Below are 18,270 nucleotides of genomic sequence, written 5' to 3' on the forward strand. Positions count from 1 at the left end.
GATCATGTAAGTAATACTTTGCATCCTCAAAACTCATCTTTATGTGGAAAATTTGCAAGTTTACAAAAATATGCTTATTTAGGTTATCTTAACTTTTAATTTTTTTTAATCAATTTTTTATTATCCTGGTGGGTGGCCTTCACGAGCACCTTAGCGTTTTGGTGAAATGGTTTGTACCATGTGGTATTAGAGCCTCCACCTAGGTTTGAGTCTCAGAGTGGGTGGCAATGTCGACATTGCATTGTTCGTCTGGGGCTTATAGAGCCAAGAATGCAAAGCATGGTGGGATGTTATAATCCTGGTGGGCGGCCTTCACTAGCACCTCAGGGTTTTGGTGCAATGGTTCATACCACAATTTATGATTCTCAAATTTCAATTATTACTTAAACAATTAAGAAAAATTAGTATGCGTGTATACATATGCATCCATATTATTACTTATATAAATTTATAATCAATAAACTAAAGAAAAGTTGGTAAACTATCAATTATATGTAAGATATTATTTTGATTATTTCACATAACTATAATATTATCTTTGTATTGTTTTGTTTTAAAATATTATGTGAAAAAATCATTAAAAAATTCTATTATGGTTTTTTCTAAAGGGGTCGGGATAAGGGTCCTAAACCTAATTACAACATTAAGAACTAGTACTTTTCTACTCCGAGCCATTATAGCTAAGCAATAGAAAATATCATGTCTAACCTAGATAGTTAGAGACACACCAACAAACAAAACTTAATAAAAAACATAGTAAAGTACTATGAGTAGCAAAGCCTAACTTATCAACCCAAATGTAGCTGATAAACATAGGAAATAACTGAGTTTTAGAATTCCAATGATAAAATAAATCTAGATTATACAAAATAGTTTGAAGTCTGTGTCCCGAAATTACAATCAAGACAACATTCAACATCAAACCAAAAACTAGTGATTACTTTGCACAAAATCATCAAAAAAAGGGAAAGCAATGGCTCAGAAGGATCAAGCCTATTTGATGTTCTCCCAGTCCTCGACCATGTACTTAAGATCTTCAGTCAGTTGTGAACATCCTATTGTGTTAATATAATTTAAAATATAATATTTGAATTAACATTCTAAAAATAATCAAAATATATATAGTTTAATATTTGAAATCATTATAATTGATAGAAACATGTTATCATTAGAATAAGAAAAGATCAATTATTTTACATTATTTGTTTTGGAATGAATAGAGAAACACATTTCCTTATAGATCTCATTATACTCATTCCCATACATCCTTCAACTTCTTTCTAAACATATGTAATTTTAATTTAAAAAAATTTCAATAGTGTCAAAATCACATTAGAAACTTTTATAAATGGTTAAATTTTATTTATTTTTTGAATTTGAAAAGTCTCTTAAGACTGTACTTCAATTAGTGAAATATAATTGGCGAGGTTAATGATGAGTTAGAAAACCCTATCCATCATACTTCAAACTCCAGAATGAAGGTGCATACTTAGATAGAAACGGCTTGCAATTTATGTAGAAATGATGACTTATATATACTAGCATGTTTTCGTTGAAGAACTCCTTGATAAATAATAATATGAATTATAAAGTTCATTATTCATTCCGAAAAAAATGTATTTTGTTATAATATCAAACTAAAGACACGTAAATAAGCAAACAGAGCAAAATTATAGTAAAATTTTCATATGACATTAAAAGCAACAGCCAAAATCTAGACTCTGAAGACCAAATTATCACCGTAAAACATTATAAATTAAGCCAAGGGAGTAATGACAAACCCTGAGTAATCAACATTTTTTAACTATGAATCAACACTTACTATGTGTGATTTTTAAGCACTAGACAACTGCTCTTACAAGCTATCAAGTCTAAAACCTTTCTCATTTTAAGATGCCATTGCAAATCCTCTGCCTTGGCATTTTATCAACTTAATAAATTGAGCCACGCACGTCGTGATTTTCTCCACCTTCTCCTCTTTCTCACTGAAACAGTAAAAGAATAAATCCTTGTAAGGATCTATCTCCAGCTCAAAAAATTAAAACAAAGCAAGACATAAATTGCATGTTACCCTTCACTACTAACAAAGCCTTCAACGAGAGAAACCCAGCGTAAAACATTCTCCCATTTCTCAAGTGTTCTGCTATCGAATTTCCCACACTCCTTGTGCTTTCGTAAAGCTTTTGCATAGACTCCATCTTTGTTCTCCATTAGGACGTCAAAGGGTCGAATCTCCCAAAACACGGGGATAATTAGAGCCCCAGTTTGACTGATCAAAAGTAGCTCGTCCAAGCACCACTCAGATTGAGCATAGTCGGGAGATAAGATCACAACATGAACTAATGCACTTCGTATTGCAAAAATTAGGGCTTGGGGAACGTATTCTCCCACTCGTATAGACATCTTATCTAGAAACACTTTGAATCCTCTATTCTCAAGACTGTGAAAGACTAAGCTTGCAATAGTTTGCTTGGTATCTTGTCCCCGGTGATTGATGAAAACCTGATATGGTGGAGTTGGAAGAAGATAATGGAAGGAGGGATTGTGATCAGATAGCGGGGGGGACGAATGAGAAGAAATGCTATTGCCCATTGCAGAAATGTTACTTAAGAAACGTAGTTATGTTTACTGGACCCCCTATAAATAGAATGCTACTTTAGCGATGTTTGAACCACACACCGTATAAACAGAACTTTGAGAATAATTGCATAAACGCTTAAGTTTAAACAGTTGAATGAATGACTTAGTGGATGATCCTCAGTTTTTGGCTCTAAGTTCAAGAGGTTTCAGGCACAGGTGGGCCCATATCGGATTCCTAAAAAGTCTATATGATGGCCCTCACTGGTTGCTAGCATGCAGGTTTCGCACGTAGCTGGACTGCCTGACAGGTCTGAACCCTCCATCAAAATAAAGTGTGCTGTGTTTCATTTCTAATCCAATAAGATGATAAATAGAAGCACATGCCATTTTTAAAATAACATGTGGTGACATCATTTGGAATCCTATTGAATGATAAATGGAGCCATGCGGCATTCTTTTCCTTATTGACGCAAACGACAAGGGAAAGTAGATTTCTATAGCTCATAATAGTCAATTGGATGTTACGACTCTATTTAAGTCAACTTTAACACGTACATTTTGTTTTTGGATCCATGTTGTGTTTCATAATAGTTCGTTGTAATTAGCACGTGATATAAGTCATGGCGTAAAAATAGGTGTAAATTCAAATTTCATAAAATTCAATTCAATTCATAAATGAGATCCAAATAGAGACGTGTGAAGTTGGAAGCTAAATTGAATAAGAAGGATGCTTGTAGAATTTTCAAAAATGGAGTAGCAATAATTATGTGTTCTTTAAATTGTTTGGTTTTATTGAAAACTCTAGCATAAGTAAGAGAAAGTAGTAATTGAAATAGGAATAAAACTGCTTATTTATTTATTTATTTTTGTAAATTTATGTTGATAAATATATAAATATTGATGTAAAAAGAATGAATGTTTTTGGTCTGTACAACTATGTTTATATATTACTTATATAATCAATATTTAAACTTTAATAATAAAAAGTACGTAAATTTTTATTGGATGTTTTATTGGCCTTTTCGTTGTTCTTTGTTTTTGGCTGGGCTTTTTGCTTATTATAAGTCGAGTGTCCTGTCTTTTTTGGCTCGGCTTTAATTGCTTATTATCAGCCATGGTTATGTAATTACTTTTGGGTTTCAGGTCCCTGTAAAACTTGTTTATCTTATCAAAAATTAGTATTAGCTATTTTTACCACCAGTAGTCCATTATAGATAACAAATTTGAGATACATTACCAAAGGTTGAAATCTTTTACAATAAGATAACACATAATGTTTTTGATGTATTAGATAGCAATAAAAAAAGAAGAGCTGACCTCATAATACATAGACTGGAACAACTGATATCACATATAATGTTTTCTAAAGCTAATGTGTTGTGTTATTCTTCCCTAGTGTTCGTTTGTGAATTCCTTGAAGTCCCTTAGTTCATTTCTTTAAATGATGTTCAATTGTTTACCACCTCCCTTACTTTTTCTAATAATAGGAAGGCCCTTTAAAATAGTCTACGATCCTTGGATGATGAAAACATCCTTGGAGCGATCTTGTCTCTAGTTGGAGCACCGGCCTCTCCCCCATAGAATTGCTGTAGAGTTCTTCATATTTTCACTTAGTTTGTCATGAGAAAGGTGGGCGATCGCTTAAGGATGCATTTCCTAGGGCCATGACGTATATAATAAGGCTCGCCTATAAAACTAATATAGAGGGGGGCCGCACCCACCAAACCGTCGAGCTAGATGCATGCACAAAGAATAGTAGGGGTGGGTATCTAGATCGAAAACAAACTAGGTCAACTGCTTCATATACAGCTTTCATGCCTATCTCTATCCATCAACCACTAGAAAGAAAGCGCTTTCTCTAAGTAAAGAATATGCTACGCCGAGCCCCATGTAATTTTAGCGTGCTTAATACTTCTTTTCTTGGGCTTTTCCTCAACAACCCAACTATGTTTAATGTGTGAGAAATATAAAAACTAATATCTCAACAACTCACAACTTAAAACTGCAACCCTAACCCTAAAAATTGCTCGGCACTTGAAGGAAAGTGCTCGGCACGGAAGGTGTCGAGTGCCAGAAATTACTCGGCACTTGCTCGGCACATGAAGGTGCCAAGTGATAGGGAACAAGTGCCGAGTGAACTCGGCACAAAGAGGAGCTCGGTACCAAATGCCAAGTATGCTCGGCTCACAAAGGAAATGCTCAGCACCAATGGATGCTGAGTGAGCTCGGCACCAATGGAGAAAGAAGATGTCGAGTGTTTTGTTTCAAACTTAAGAAATATAACTTAGGAAATATTTCAACGTGAATGCTTTCACCATTAAAACCAGAAAGCCAAAGCTTGAAGCTTTCAACCAAACTTGTTAAATCCAATGAATAGAAGATGAAGAACAATGGATTAAGTATGCTGCTTGCTTTCTATTCAACTGAGATTTAAACTATTACAAATCTGGGAGCATTCGGCTTTAACCAGAAAACCCTATATTTACCCTAAAACTTCAAACGACTTCAATACTTCAAACTTTAAACTTGCAGCTCTAATGGCTACATACAAAAATGCCTGGAGCAATCACTGCTTCACAAGTCAAATCCAATGAACAATAAACTTATAGAATGATCAGAGAAAAGACGTGCAACTGCAGGCATGAAATAAACAAACTTCTTTCTTTGCACTCTAATGACTGGATCTGCTGATCTTCTTCCACTGCTCTTCTCTGCAACTTCTCTTCTCTGCTTGATCTATTCTGAATGAAATGAATGAATCATTCCCTTTGTCTTCTAACCTAAAATGGTTTTCTCTCTCATTTTCAAATTCAAAAATCTCACCTACTACATTCATGTTTTCTATCTGTTCTGAGCCATTAGGTGGTAGGTGGGCGTTTGGCTCAAGGGGCAAACGGCCAAGAGCATTAAATATTCCAACACTTCCCCTTTGTCCTGAGCCAAAAAAACAAGGATCACAGCTGATCCACATCAACTACACCAAGACTTTCTCTTAGGTGTACAAAAGTTCCAATGCCTAATGGCTTGGTAAAAATGTCTGTTAGCTGCTGCTCTGACTTGCAAAAATTCATCTTGATATCCCCATTCTCCACCAACTCTCTGATGAAGTGATATCTGATTTCTATGTGTTTTCTTCTCCCATGGAAGACTGGATTCTTGGACAATGCAATTGATGAGATGTTGTCACAATAAATTGCGGTTCCATCCTCTTGCCTTTCATTCAATTCTATCAAGATCCTCCTTAACCAAGTAGCCTGACATGTTGCTGCATTTGTTGCTATGTATTCAGCCTCTGTTGTAGATTGAGTAACAATAGGTTGCTTCTTGGATGCCCATGAAATTGCACCCGATCCCATATGAAACATGTATCCGGAAGTGCTCTTTCTATCATCTATACTTCTAGCCCAATCACTATCAGTGTAACCAACCATCTTGAATTCATCATTTGTAGTATACAAAATCTCAAATCCCTTGGTACCTTTCACATACCTTAGGATCCTTTTTCCCGCTTGCCAATGGGAATCCTTTCGTGTTTCCATAAATCTAAAAATCAGACTTACTGCATGCATTAGGTCTGGCCGAGTTGCTGTCAAATACATTAGACTTCCAACCATACTCTTGTATAGTGTTGGATCCACTCTCTTGCTAGAGTCTTCCTTGCTCAACTTCAAACCTACTGCTATTGGTGTGGGGGTTGCCTTATTGTTTTGCATTTGTGAGGGAAACATACTAAGTTGGATCAATCACATCATTGAATCCATTGACCAGAAACTCCCACAAATCATTTGCAACCATAATGGTTTTCATTTTCTTTGCAAATGTATCATAATTCTGTCCATTAAATGATGGTGGCTGCTGCCATATATTTCCTGCATCTCCTACCATGATAAATATCTGAAGAAAAAACAAATGCCCTAACTCACTTTGGATGTGGGGCCTTAAAGCTCTGATACCATGTGAGAAATATACAAATTAATATTTCAACAACTCGCAACTTAAAACTACAACCCTAACCCTAAAAATTGCTCGGCACTTGAAGGAAAGTGCTCGGCACAGGAAGGTGCCGAGTGCCAGAAATTACTCGACACTTGCTCGGCACATGAAGGTGTCGAGTGACAGACAACAAGTGCCGAGTGAACTCGGCACAAGGAGGAGCTCGGCACCAAATGCTCAGTATGCTCGGCTCACAAAGGAAATGCTCGGCACCAACAGAGAAAGAAGATGTCGAGTGTTCTGTTTCAAACTTAAGAAATATAACTTAGGAAATATTTCAACGTGAATGCTTTCACCATTAAAACCAGAAAGCCAAAGCTTGAAGCTTTCAACAAAACTTTTTAAATCCAATGAATAGAAGATGAAGAACAATGGATTAAGTATGCTTCTTTCTTTCTATTCAACTGAGATTTAAACTATTACAAATCTGGGAGCATTTGGCTTCAACTAGAAAACCCTATATTTACCCTAAAACTTCAAACGACTTCAATACTTCAAACTTTAAACTTGCAGCTCTAATGGCTGCATACAAAAATGCCTAGAGCAATCAGTGCTTCACAGGTCGAATCCAATGAACAATAAACTTACAGAATGATCAGAGAAAAGACGTGCAACTGCAGGCATGAAATAAACAAACTTCTTTCTCTGCACTCTGACGACTGGATTTGCTGATCTTCTTCCACTGCTCTTCTCTGCAACTTCTCTACTCTGCTTGATCTGTTCTAAATGAAATGAATGAATCATTCTCTTTGTCTTCTAACCTAAAATGGTTTTCCCTCTCATTTCCAAATTCAAAAATCTCACCTACCGCATTCATGTTTTCTATCTGTTTTGAGCCGTTAGGTGGTAGGTGGGCATTTGGCTCAAGGGGCAAACGACCAAGAGCATTAAATATTCCAACATAATGTTGAGTTGTAAAAACATCTCTGTTAGTATAGTGGGTTTATATGCCATGTTTTCAATTTTGGCGTTGTTTTGTCAGCAACATGATTTGACTTTTAGAGGTCATGACGCTGTTCCTAGACTTAAAAATCAACGTCCAATTTCTTTTGACTTTGTAGCACGATGCTCGTGCATCCCATGCTCAATTTTTGCTTGCATGGGTATGATTTCTGTCTTCCATCTACTCGATCCATCATTTTACTTATTTTTATGACTTTCTCGAATCAAGTTGTGAATAGAGATACTATTCTTATTTTCAATGTATCTCACTTGTCTTGCAACTGCATGAAATACTCTAGTAGGAGTTTGAACTCAACTGTGACAATTTGAGTTATGCCTGATCCACAAATGAAATTTGTATGAATAACTAGGGGCTTCTCCTCTAGTTGTCTTGTAGGGTCTGCACCTTCCTAAATTAATTTTTCATCTTAGCACTAAATACATTATTTCTAGCCTTTTCTCCTAGTCTCCCCTATATGATTTATAATGATAAAAGATGTATCTTTTCAATCAAATAATTTATTATTTTATTTTATTATTACTAATATATAATAATGATAATATTTTATTATTACTTATCATATCTTAGTAACATATTATTACTACATCAATAATATATTATTATATATTCATTAATAATATATTATACCATCAAATATATTACTATAATTATATTTATTAATGATGTAATTATAATAAGATTTTTATATAATCATTTAGTCCAACAATAATTAAGTATATAATAATACTTATATATCCATTAAAATAATTTTTATAAATATTTTATATATCCATATTATCATTATTAGGGGACATGATAGTAGAGTCCTAACCACATAACCAAAGGAAGTCTCGGGAGTAGTAGGAGTGTAAGTGTGCCTCACTGAGGAGGAAATGACCTTGAAGATTTTCTTATTAAGCTTAGGGGCAAGGAAAGGGGGAGATTATAGGTGCAAAGGGAGGACTGAAGGGTCAAACTCTTGTGGAATTCCTAGAGTCTAAATAAAAGACCTTGATGGTTTGGTAGGGAGCCTTTTACTTTATAATTATCAATAGATAGGGAAATGGAGGAGTACATCCAATAAGGAAAATATAATAAATAATTCCTATGAAAATGATTCCAAATAGTGAATATTTGGCAATGAAACCTTTTGTACCTTCCTTTGTAGGTGCAAATTTGAATGAGCACCCTCACTAGGACCTGTCAAACCCATGATGCAACATGGGGGCTTTTTGACTCTGCTCCCAAAAATGCTCAAGGGTACCTTTGAAAGATATTGTGGTGTTCCTCAGAATCTTGACACCCTCCATACTCAAACCAGTAATGTCAGAGATAGACTCAGACATGATGATAAATGAAACACAAATCATTATAACCTTTCCACTATCCAATAACTCAATGATTTTATGAGAAAGTTTTGGATTATAGCTCTTCATGCCCATAATATCATTTTTTATCCCTCCCTTCTCAAGTGTCTTGTTATTCATTAGGATGAATCTAATAAGGGTCTCCCCCCTTCCTGCTATTCTTATGAAAGCAGAGAAAAAACATAGCCTCAAAAGTTAACAAACCCAGCAAAGACAAGAAAACCAAACTCATAATTTTCTTCTCAATCACATTAAATTGTGAAACTAAAATAGCAATCCAAATCATAAAAATTCTTTAGCAAACGAACCCCATAAATTCTAATAATAGAAAGATCATCAATACATGATTTATATGTGATCAAGATAAAAAATTTCCTATGCCTCCACTAGGATAGATAGAGGGCTGTCCCAAATTTTAAACCCCTTCATATAGGGTTGTCCCAAATTTTAAACTCCTTCATATATCTTCCCACACTTGTGAACCTATCCATGGCATGATTGCATGCTTAATTCGTGTGGCAAAATGATACCTCCTCCAAGTTGCATAATAGGTGTCTTATCATTTAAATTACATTCTTGCCATTCTAACTTGTCTTTTCCATATCTTTTAAAAGGTTGATGACGTTTAGAACATCCCCTTTGATGATCAACTTTTTCACATTTTTCCTAGTCAATACTAAGATCCCATGGTAGAAGGTTATGACTTCAGCTACGTAAGTGGTTTGAACACCCAAGTTGACTGAGAAAGTTCTTGGATGTGTGCACCAAGATGGTGTACAATTTAGTTGACACCGCACAAAAAAATCCAAAAAAGTTTATAACCTGATCAAGTTATGAATAACCAAATCAGGTTGTTTAAAATTTCAAAAAGCAGTTAGGCTTGGTTACTAAGCCTAGTGAAAATACATAAAATAAAAAACCTAATTGGGTTTTGAAACCTGATCAGGTTATTCAAAACCTAATTGGGTTCTGAAACCTGATCAGGTTATTCAAAACCCAATTGAGTTTTGAAGAAATAAAAATAGGCTTTACTTTGAAAGCCATAACTTTCGCATCTAGAGCCCAATTGACTCTATTAAAAATGGATTGAAAAGATATTTAAGAGCTCTACAACATGAAATAGATAAATAAATCCTATGTCATAAATATTTTATTTTTCATTAATTTTAATTAAGCATACTTTGAAATAGTTAGTCATTGTCTTCCAAAGACATAGTCAATCAATGAACTCAAATGCTAATAACATATTTTCAATTTTCTCTCTCTAAAAAAAAACACACACACTCACTCAATAACTAAATAACCCTTAATATATCTCTCTTAATAACTCTTAACCTCTCACATTAATTAACTAACTCCTAACCTCTCTCTCTCTCTCTCTCTCTCTCTCTCTCTCTCTCTCTCTCTCTCTCTCTCTCTCTGTGTGTAAATTGTTACTCTTAAGTTTTGTCTCTCTCCAAGTAATCCCTAAGCACTCCCTCTCTTTCCATATTATTTCCCATTTCCAACCCTCTCTCTCTCCACATTATTTCCCATCTCTCTCTCTCTCTCTCTCTCTCTCTCTCTCTCTCTCTCTCTCTCTCTCTCTCTCTCTCTCTCTCTCCATACTATCACATTCTCTCCATATTTATCACTCTCTCTATCCATGTCCAATCCCCCCTCTCCCTCCCCCCCCCCCCCCCTCTCTCTCTCTCTCTCACACACACACACACACACACACACACACTCCATCCTATCACATTCTCTCCATATTTCTTACTCTCTTTTTCCATGTCCAATCCCCCCCCCCCCCTCTCTCTCTCTCTCTCTCTCTCTCTCTCTCTCTCTCTCTCTCTCTCGCTCTCTCTCTCTCTCTCTCTCTCTCTCTCTCTCTCTCTCTCACACACACACACACACACACACACACACACACACACACACAAACAATTCAGTTCAATTCAAAAATGAGATCTAAATAGAGACATGTGAAGTTGTAAGTTTAAAGTAAGACATATTTCACACTAAATTGAATCAAAAGGATGTTTGTAGAATTTTAAAATTGGAGTAACAATAATTATGTGTTCTTTTTTGATGAATAGTTTCTTTCTATTAATTATGTGTTCTTTAAATTGTTTAGTTTTAAGCATAAGTAAGAGAAAGTAATAATTGAAATATGAATAAAACTTTTTTTTTTTTTTTTTGTAAATTTATGTTGATAAATATATAAATATTGATGTAAAAAAAGTGAGTGTATTTTGTTGCACAACTATATTAATATATTTCTTATATAATCAATACTCCACCTTTAATAATAAAAAGTTCGTAAATCTTAACAATAATTAGTATTAGCTATTTTTACCACTAATAGCCCACCATACATAAAAAAATTTAAGATACATTACAATGGGTTGAAATCCTCTACAATAGGATAATACATATTGTTTTTGATGTACTAGATAGTAGCCAAAAAAGGGGGTTGATCTCTTAGTTCAGCAGGCTGGAGAAGCTGATGTAATACATAATGTTTTCTAAGGCTAATGTGTTGTTTTATTATTCCCCTAGTATTCGTTTGCAAATTACTTGCAGTCCCTTAGTTCATTTCTTTAAATGATGTTCAACTATTTTCCACCTCCCTGACTTTTTCTACAGAATGTACTATTAGTAAGATGGGGGATTTTTGAATCTATCATTATATCTTGTACTTGGGATTTTTCTCAACCACACAACTACATTCAATGTTGACTAGTAAAAACATTTGTCTATGTTATTATAGTTGGTTCATATGCCATGTTTTCAATTTTGGTGTTATTTTGTCAACAACATGATTTAAATTTTGGAGGTCATGACAATGTACCTAGACTTAAAAATCAATGTCCAATTTATTTTTCCTTTGTAGCATGATGCTCGTGCATGCCATGCTCAATTATCACTTGCAGGGGTATGATTTCTCTTTTCCATCTACTAGGTGCATCATTTTACTTTTTTTTATCACTTTCATGAATCAAGTTGTGAACAAAGATACTATTCTTATTTTCAATGTATCTCACTTGTCTTGTATCTGAATTAAATACTCTTGTTAGAGTTTGAACTCAACTGTGACAATTTGAGTTATGCTTGATCTATAAATGAAATTTTCATGCATAACTAGGAGCTTCTACTCTAGCTCTCTTGCAGGGTCCACACCTTGCATTCAAAATTTAATTTTTCACATTATTAGTAAATGCTTTATTTCTATCATTTTCTCCTCATCTAGTATAAGTGCAAATTATCTTTTGTTGTATGAGTTGTTTCTTGTTTGTCTTCTAAGTTTTTATATTGTATTAATTTTACCATTGAATGTCTTACATATGATTTTATTTTCTTTCAACATGTCATAGACTTCCATCTACATATGAATATTTTAGGAGCAATAAGAATAACACACATGTAGATTTGAGGTTTTCATTAGTGTTATGTGCATCCATGGGCAAGAACTAAGCATTGATAAAAAATTTCTTCATTGTATTTCCCTTTCTATATTCCTTCTTCCTTTTTTCACTAAAGTGTTAGCCTAGGTGAGCAATAGCTATAAGAAAGCTATCTCTTTAAGAAGATTTGTCCTCACATTCATAATTCTCACACTTGAAGGTTTTCTTCATATACTCTAATTAGTTATAGTGAGAAGAGCCCAAACCCATAAGAATACAACACAAAGGACTCTAAGAAGTGATTTACAAAAAATAGAACACAACTAGGATGAGAAATTTCAACTAAACTAAAAAAAAGCTTTTAATTGAACCATGCTAGGAAAAAACTAAAAACTGGGCAATAGGTAGAAGCAAGAAGTTGGGTCTAAAATTTGTAGAAGTCTGTAGATTGAGATAATGTTATTTCAGAAGTGAGTACTCTTTTTTTTTTTTTTTAAAGGCACCCATAGTAGGCTCAGGTGCCTGATCCTAAATTTAAAGGCACTGCCCATTTTTTATTTTCCAAACATAGGTACCCATTTTTGAAAAAATAAAAATTTTGAATTTTTTAGAAACATGTATTCATTTTTTAAAAGTAAAAAATGGGTACCCATTTTTAACTTTTAAAAAAATTGGGGGTTAATGCATTTTAAACTCCAATTTTAATTTTTAATAATGGACACTCTTTTTTTTTAATTTCAAATAATGGGTGCTTATCGTTGGAAATATTCAAGACTATGCTATAAGTTACTAAGAGGGGAGGGGTGAATCAATAACTTCCAAAATTTCTATACCAATTTCAATTATGAATCCAATAAACCATTTAACATTTAATTTATCACATCTAATCTAATTGCATGCATCTGAAACTGAATATATAAAAATTTCCAAAACACTTGAACATAATGATTTGACGACCCAAAAACCTTCCAAATAGAAAGTAAAACTGGGGTGGGGATGAAACCCACAAAACTTCAATTCTACTACATAAAGTTGGCATGTTAAGGCTTACATTGATCACTTCTAATGATATTCCCTATTAGGAGCAATTAGGACCCCTAGGTCCACTTTGTTAGAGGTTTTATAAACACACAATGAAGTATGCACTCTACTAAGAGATTTAATAAAGACTGTTAATTCTACCTTGTGAAAGGATTTTGACTGATTCACTTGTTAGAATGACACAATATATCACTGACTTACAATTAGATTGTTGATAGAGATTCGTTTATTGTATTGGTCACCTTTCTATGATGAATATGTTTGTGCTTCAACCTTCACAATTTACTCTTTATCTACTGCTTAGTTTTAACTATTCACATTCACATTCTTACATTGCTCATTATCTTTTATATTTTTATACATACATACATACATACATACATATATATATATATATATATATATACACATATATATATACATATATGTATACATATATGTATATATATATATATGTATATATACATATATGTATACATATATGTATATATACATATATGTATACATATATGTATATATATATATACATATATGTATATATATATATCCAAATTACAAAATTATAAAGTCAGCCATCATACAAGTTAACACCAATATTACAAAGTTAGCCCAAATGAAGATACTCAGGTTTTGAAGAATGACTTGGTGAAGTTCTAATACTTGGAACCCATTGTCATTATTTGGCATCGTCATGCACTCAGTAGAAGTAGAAGCTTGGTCCATACTAATCACTTCAAGGTGGTCTTGAACTCTGTCTACATTGGTGACTTGGTAGATACTATGTAACTCAGCACAAACTGGGTTACCTATTTACCATGACTATACTTGGTAAATACTAATCATCATACAACTCAATTTACACTAGCTTTGCATTACACGAACTGCTAACTCGGTAGAAACTGAAATGTTTGGTAACCATTGAACTACTCAGGTTGAAATGCTAGATTGAATCTGCTCAGTTTGAACTATTGGAATTTACAATAACTAAATATACTTGGTAACCACTAAAATGCTTAATAGCTACTAGATTACATGGCTAACACTGTAGACTGTTCAATGAGCTTGGTAGCCATACAAAATTTGAATAAGTGTGTCTCACTAATAACAAACTTGACTGATATGTCAACAATCTCCCCCTTTGGCATTAGTGACAAAAACACTTATCAACCAAAATCTTATATACATCACCATATGATACTAGCTCAGTCGAATATACTATATTTAGATTTTTCAAAATCTATGTTTGTAAGGTATACTTTATATCATCTATTATATACATTTTCCTCATAGCATGTTTCTCCCCCATACTATGTGACTTATTCTCAACAATAATTTCCTCATTTTTGACAATAATGCCAAAGAATTGTTCAGAACTTATCTACATGGAGACACCAATATGAGATTAAAAGAATCAGAGTGTACCTTAAGAATAAGTGCTAGGATTTTATCCCAATTTTTTTGTAAAATCTTACATGTATGTAGAGCAATCTGTACTTCTACATAGAGTTTTATCATGTGATCTTCAATAGAGAAGTTATTGTCATGGATCAAGTTTTTTGAGTAAACAATATGTTTGTGCATTATATACATGATAGGAAGGATCATATTCTGAATATCAATCAGTGATAATTGGATCCTTACTTCTTCTCTTAACAACTTTGCTTGCATGTTTGACAAAAATCTGATCTTCATGTGATGTGCGGAGCTTGAACTATGGTCAAGTTGCAACTACTGAGCACTGGATTTTAGATCCTCATCAATTTTTGACAATTTACTCTTTATTTCATTTGTGAACTCAGAAACATCACATAACTTCACAATAAGTGATGTCACATTAGTGCAAGATGATTCAAGATTAGTAAAAATTGACAAAAGCTCAACTTATTGAATAGCAATTTGCTAAGCAATGTGCTCAAGCACTTTATTGTCAAATTTGTTTTCAGCTTCCTCAATTAACTTATCCTATTCACTAGTGTCTTAATTGAACTTTTGGACTGCTTTTTCTAATTAAAATAAAATAGGTTGAGAAGAATCTACCTCAATACCTAACGCCTTAGAAAAAATGTTTTTAGCATCATCAATAATCTTATATTCTCTATTGCTTCCTTCTCTCAATTTCTGTTGTTTTTCCTTCTTCTAGAGGAGTTCACCAACTATGTGCATTTGGCTTGCAGTAAGATTATCAATGTCTCATTTGGGAATTTCTATTTTCTCATCTAAGTCTATGTCCTCCTCTATCTCCTTTCCTCTACCCAAAAATCTTGTACTCAGTTGAACCTTAGGTTCAACTATCCTTGTACTTAATGCCTTTGTATCTAGGATAGAAACAATTGTAGATATACTATTACTTGTAGTGAAAATTGATATAGTACTAGCTGATGGAATACAATTAGGAATGCTTGAATCTAAAACTGATGTAGACAAAATTGTAGTACTTACTATTGAAGAACTCAAAATTGTAGAAGACAATGTATTCATGACTGATGACTTGGTAACTAAAGAAGTGAGAGGTTGTAACTCAGTAGATGAAGTGGAAGTCACTTCTACTATAGACACATTGAGTTGAATGGGGGCAAAGAGTGATTGGACATTTGAAGTGTATGCGGTTGTCACAATCAAACTTGTTAAAGTTGTCTCTGAGCTTCATATAGCTACTAGTTTTCTTAGAGAGTGAGGAAGTGAGGAAATGACTATAGCTACTATCTTCATTGGGTCAATCTCCTCATCATCTTCTTTATCTTCCTTGGTAGCTTCCTCATCTTTATCTTCTTCATCTTCCTTATTGTCAAAATGTGTAGGCTCAGTATAAGTTTATTCTCCATCATCATCACTGTCATCATCATTATCCTTAACATCTATTGGGAAGTCACTTGTTGTTTGTAGATGATAAACATTCTTCCACATGCTTGTAGAATTCTTAACCACATGGTCTATATCCTTGATCAAAATTAAACATGTATTAAATCTAAGAGTCATTTTTTCTTCATTTTTCTTCAAAGACTCTTTTACCTCAACATCTTTCATGCTTGGTAACAGCTACCTCAGTGTTTTTGCATAAATGTCTTTTGTTGTTTCCATTGCAAAGTCCCATGTTGGCTTTATTTTCTCTAATAATTCATTAGAGATTTGAGAGGCTATTTGATCCATTGAATACTTCCATTTTCCCATTTTGGTCAAGACTAGTTCTTTAACCTGTTTCTTCTCTACCTTTATCCTTGCTTCATACTTAAAAGATTTGAAGTTTGTTATGCATGCACCTTCTTCCATTTGTTTCAACTTTTCTTGGAAGGTGGGAGGAGGTTTGCTAAGGACAATATCTCTTCCTTTCTTCCTAGACCTCCTTGTGAAGACCACAATGGATGGCTTAGGTGGCTTGGTGATGATCACCTTACCTTTCTTCTTCATAGGTTCTTCTCCCTTTTCTAATTCCTCTTCATCCCTTACCTCTTCTACATCTTCTCCTTTACCTTTAGTTAACATGAGAGGTGTACTGGATTTCAGTTTAGCTATCCTTGTCTTTCCCTTGTTAGATGCCTAAGGTAGTTTTATCTCCAATTCTATCCTTGCCTTGGACTCATCATAGGCTCCAAAATATGGTGCCTTTGGATCAATAGGTTCATTAATTAAAGCCTCGATAATATCCTTTGCTTCATCAATATTCACCTCATAAGAAAGAGGTTTTACCCATGCAATTCTAAGCTTCACTACCTGGATGTAAACTCTATCACAATCAACCATAAAGCATATATCACCTTTGTAATCTTCAACTAACTTCATAGTTATTCTAAACCTATTGTTCATTTTCTCTTTGAACACTTCAAAGTAGTTTTTCATAATTCTAACATAGTTCTCTCCCTTTTCTACAATGTATTCATTTATTTGGTATAATACAGGCACATCTTTTCTCCATACTACCATGCCTTTGGAAGGGAAGAACTTCTGAACATAAAAGAACAAACATGTCAAGAGTGAACCAAATTTACAAGGGTTGTTCTTGGAGGTTTTGATACTTTCCATGTTCTTGTTGAATTGCCTCAACAACAACTTGGTGAGATCATAAGATAGATTGTTTTTCCCCACTTTATAAGCCAAGTCTATAGCTTCATGGGATACACTGTTAAGATGGCTCAAACTATATATCTTGTGTGCTATAACATGAATCCCAAATTTTAGCTCTACATCAGTTACACTACTAATTTTCGTGCCTTTACAATCCCATTCTGCTAGGGTTTTCTTTCCAATTCGGTCCAATGCAGGGTTTTGGTGGTTTTGGCTTTGGTGAGCATGGGGTTTCTCAAGCCATAGCTGACCATTATGCACTCAACTTAGAATGTATCTAATCCATTTGATTTGAAAACCTCGGGGCATGTGGGCAATATTTGTTAAACCTTTTTCTTCTAAATGCTTATGCTCAGGTTTAAGAATTCCATTAAAACACAATTCATCTAGGGCATCATCCATTTCTAGGGTTCCAATTTCTTAAATAGAACACTTGAAATGAGTATGAATATATTGTTAACAAGGAGTACCTTTGGAGGAATTTTCTATTGAGCTCCACTTGAGTCAAGGGGTTTTGCAATCGCAGGCACAAGTTTAAAATCTAGCTCTTTCCATTCAACTCCTCAAACCAACATCTCAGACTCTCTCTTCACTTTTCTTCTGCTTGATGCCATTTTAATTGGTAAATTGTGAAAACCTTGATAATCTACTGTAGATTTTTGTAAAGTCATTTGATTGCACTCTAAATCGCTACTTTGCAATAGTACTTAGATTTCATAGTGAGAAATGAATTTGATTTCATGTTTTTTGTTTAAACTTTGCCATTAATGATTAGTATAAAGGTAGTTTGGTTGACATCATTCTCGATAGCTTTTTAACCACTATTCTATTGATTACTTAATCAAGATTTCATGACTCGATAATCATGTGTGTCTTGTTACTCCTGACCTGATCTTACTTG

General features: G+C 33.9%; 1 protein-coding gene across 1 annotated transcript; it reads right to left on the reverse strand.

Annotated features, from left to right (window-relative positions):
- Positions 1 to 1,888: 1,888 nt before the first annotated feature.
- LOC149579669 (toll/interleukin-1 receptor-like protein) lies at positions 1,889 to 2,592 on the reverse strand. Its single transcript, XM_089802391.1, has 2 exons — positions 2,072 to 2,592; positions 1,889 to 1,985 (listed from the first exon to the last, which is right to left on the reverse strand). Exons 1-2 carry the CDS (start codon positions 2,590 to 2,592, stop codon positions 1,889 to 1,891), a joined length of 618 nt encoding a protein of 205 aa, XP_089658517.1.
- Between the last annotated feature and the right edge of the window lie 15,678 nt (positions 2,593 to 18,270).

Source organism: Cupressus sempervirens, chromosome 1, assembly GCF_028749045.1.
Source record: "Cupressus sempervirens isolate cs-2001-9-10 chromosome 1, ASM2874904v1, whole genome shotgun sequence".
Lineage (NCBI taxonomy): Eukaryota > Viridiplantae > Streptophyta > Pinopsida > Cupressales > Cupressaceae > Cupressus > Cupressus sempervirens.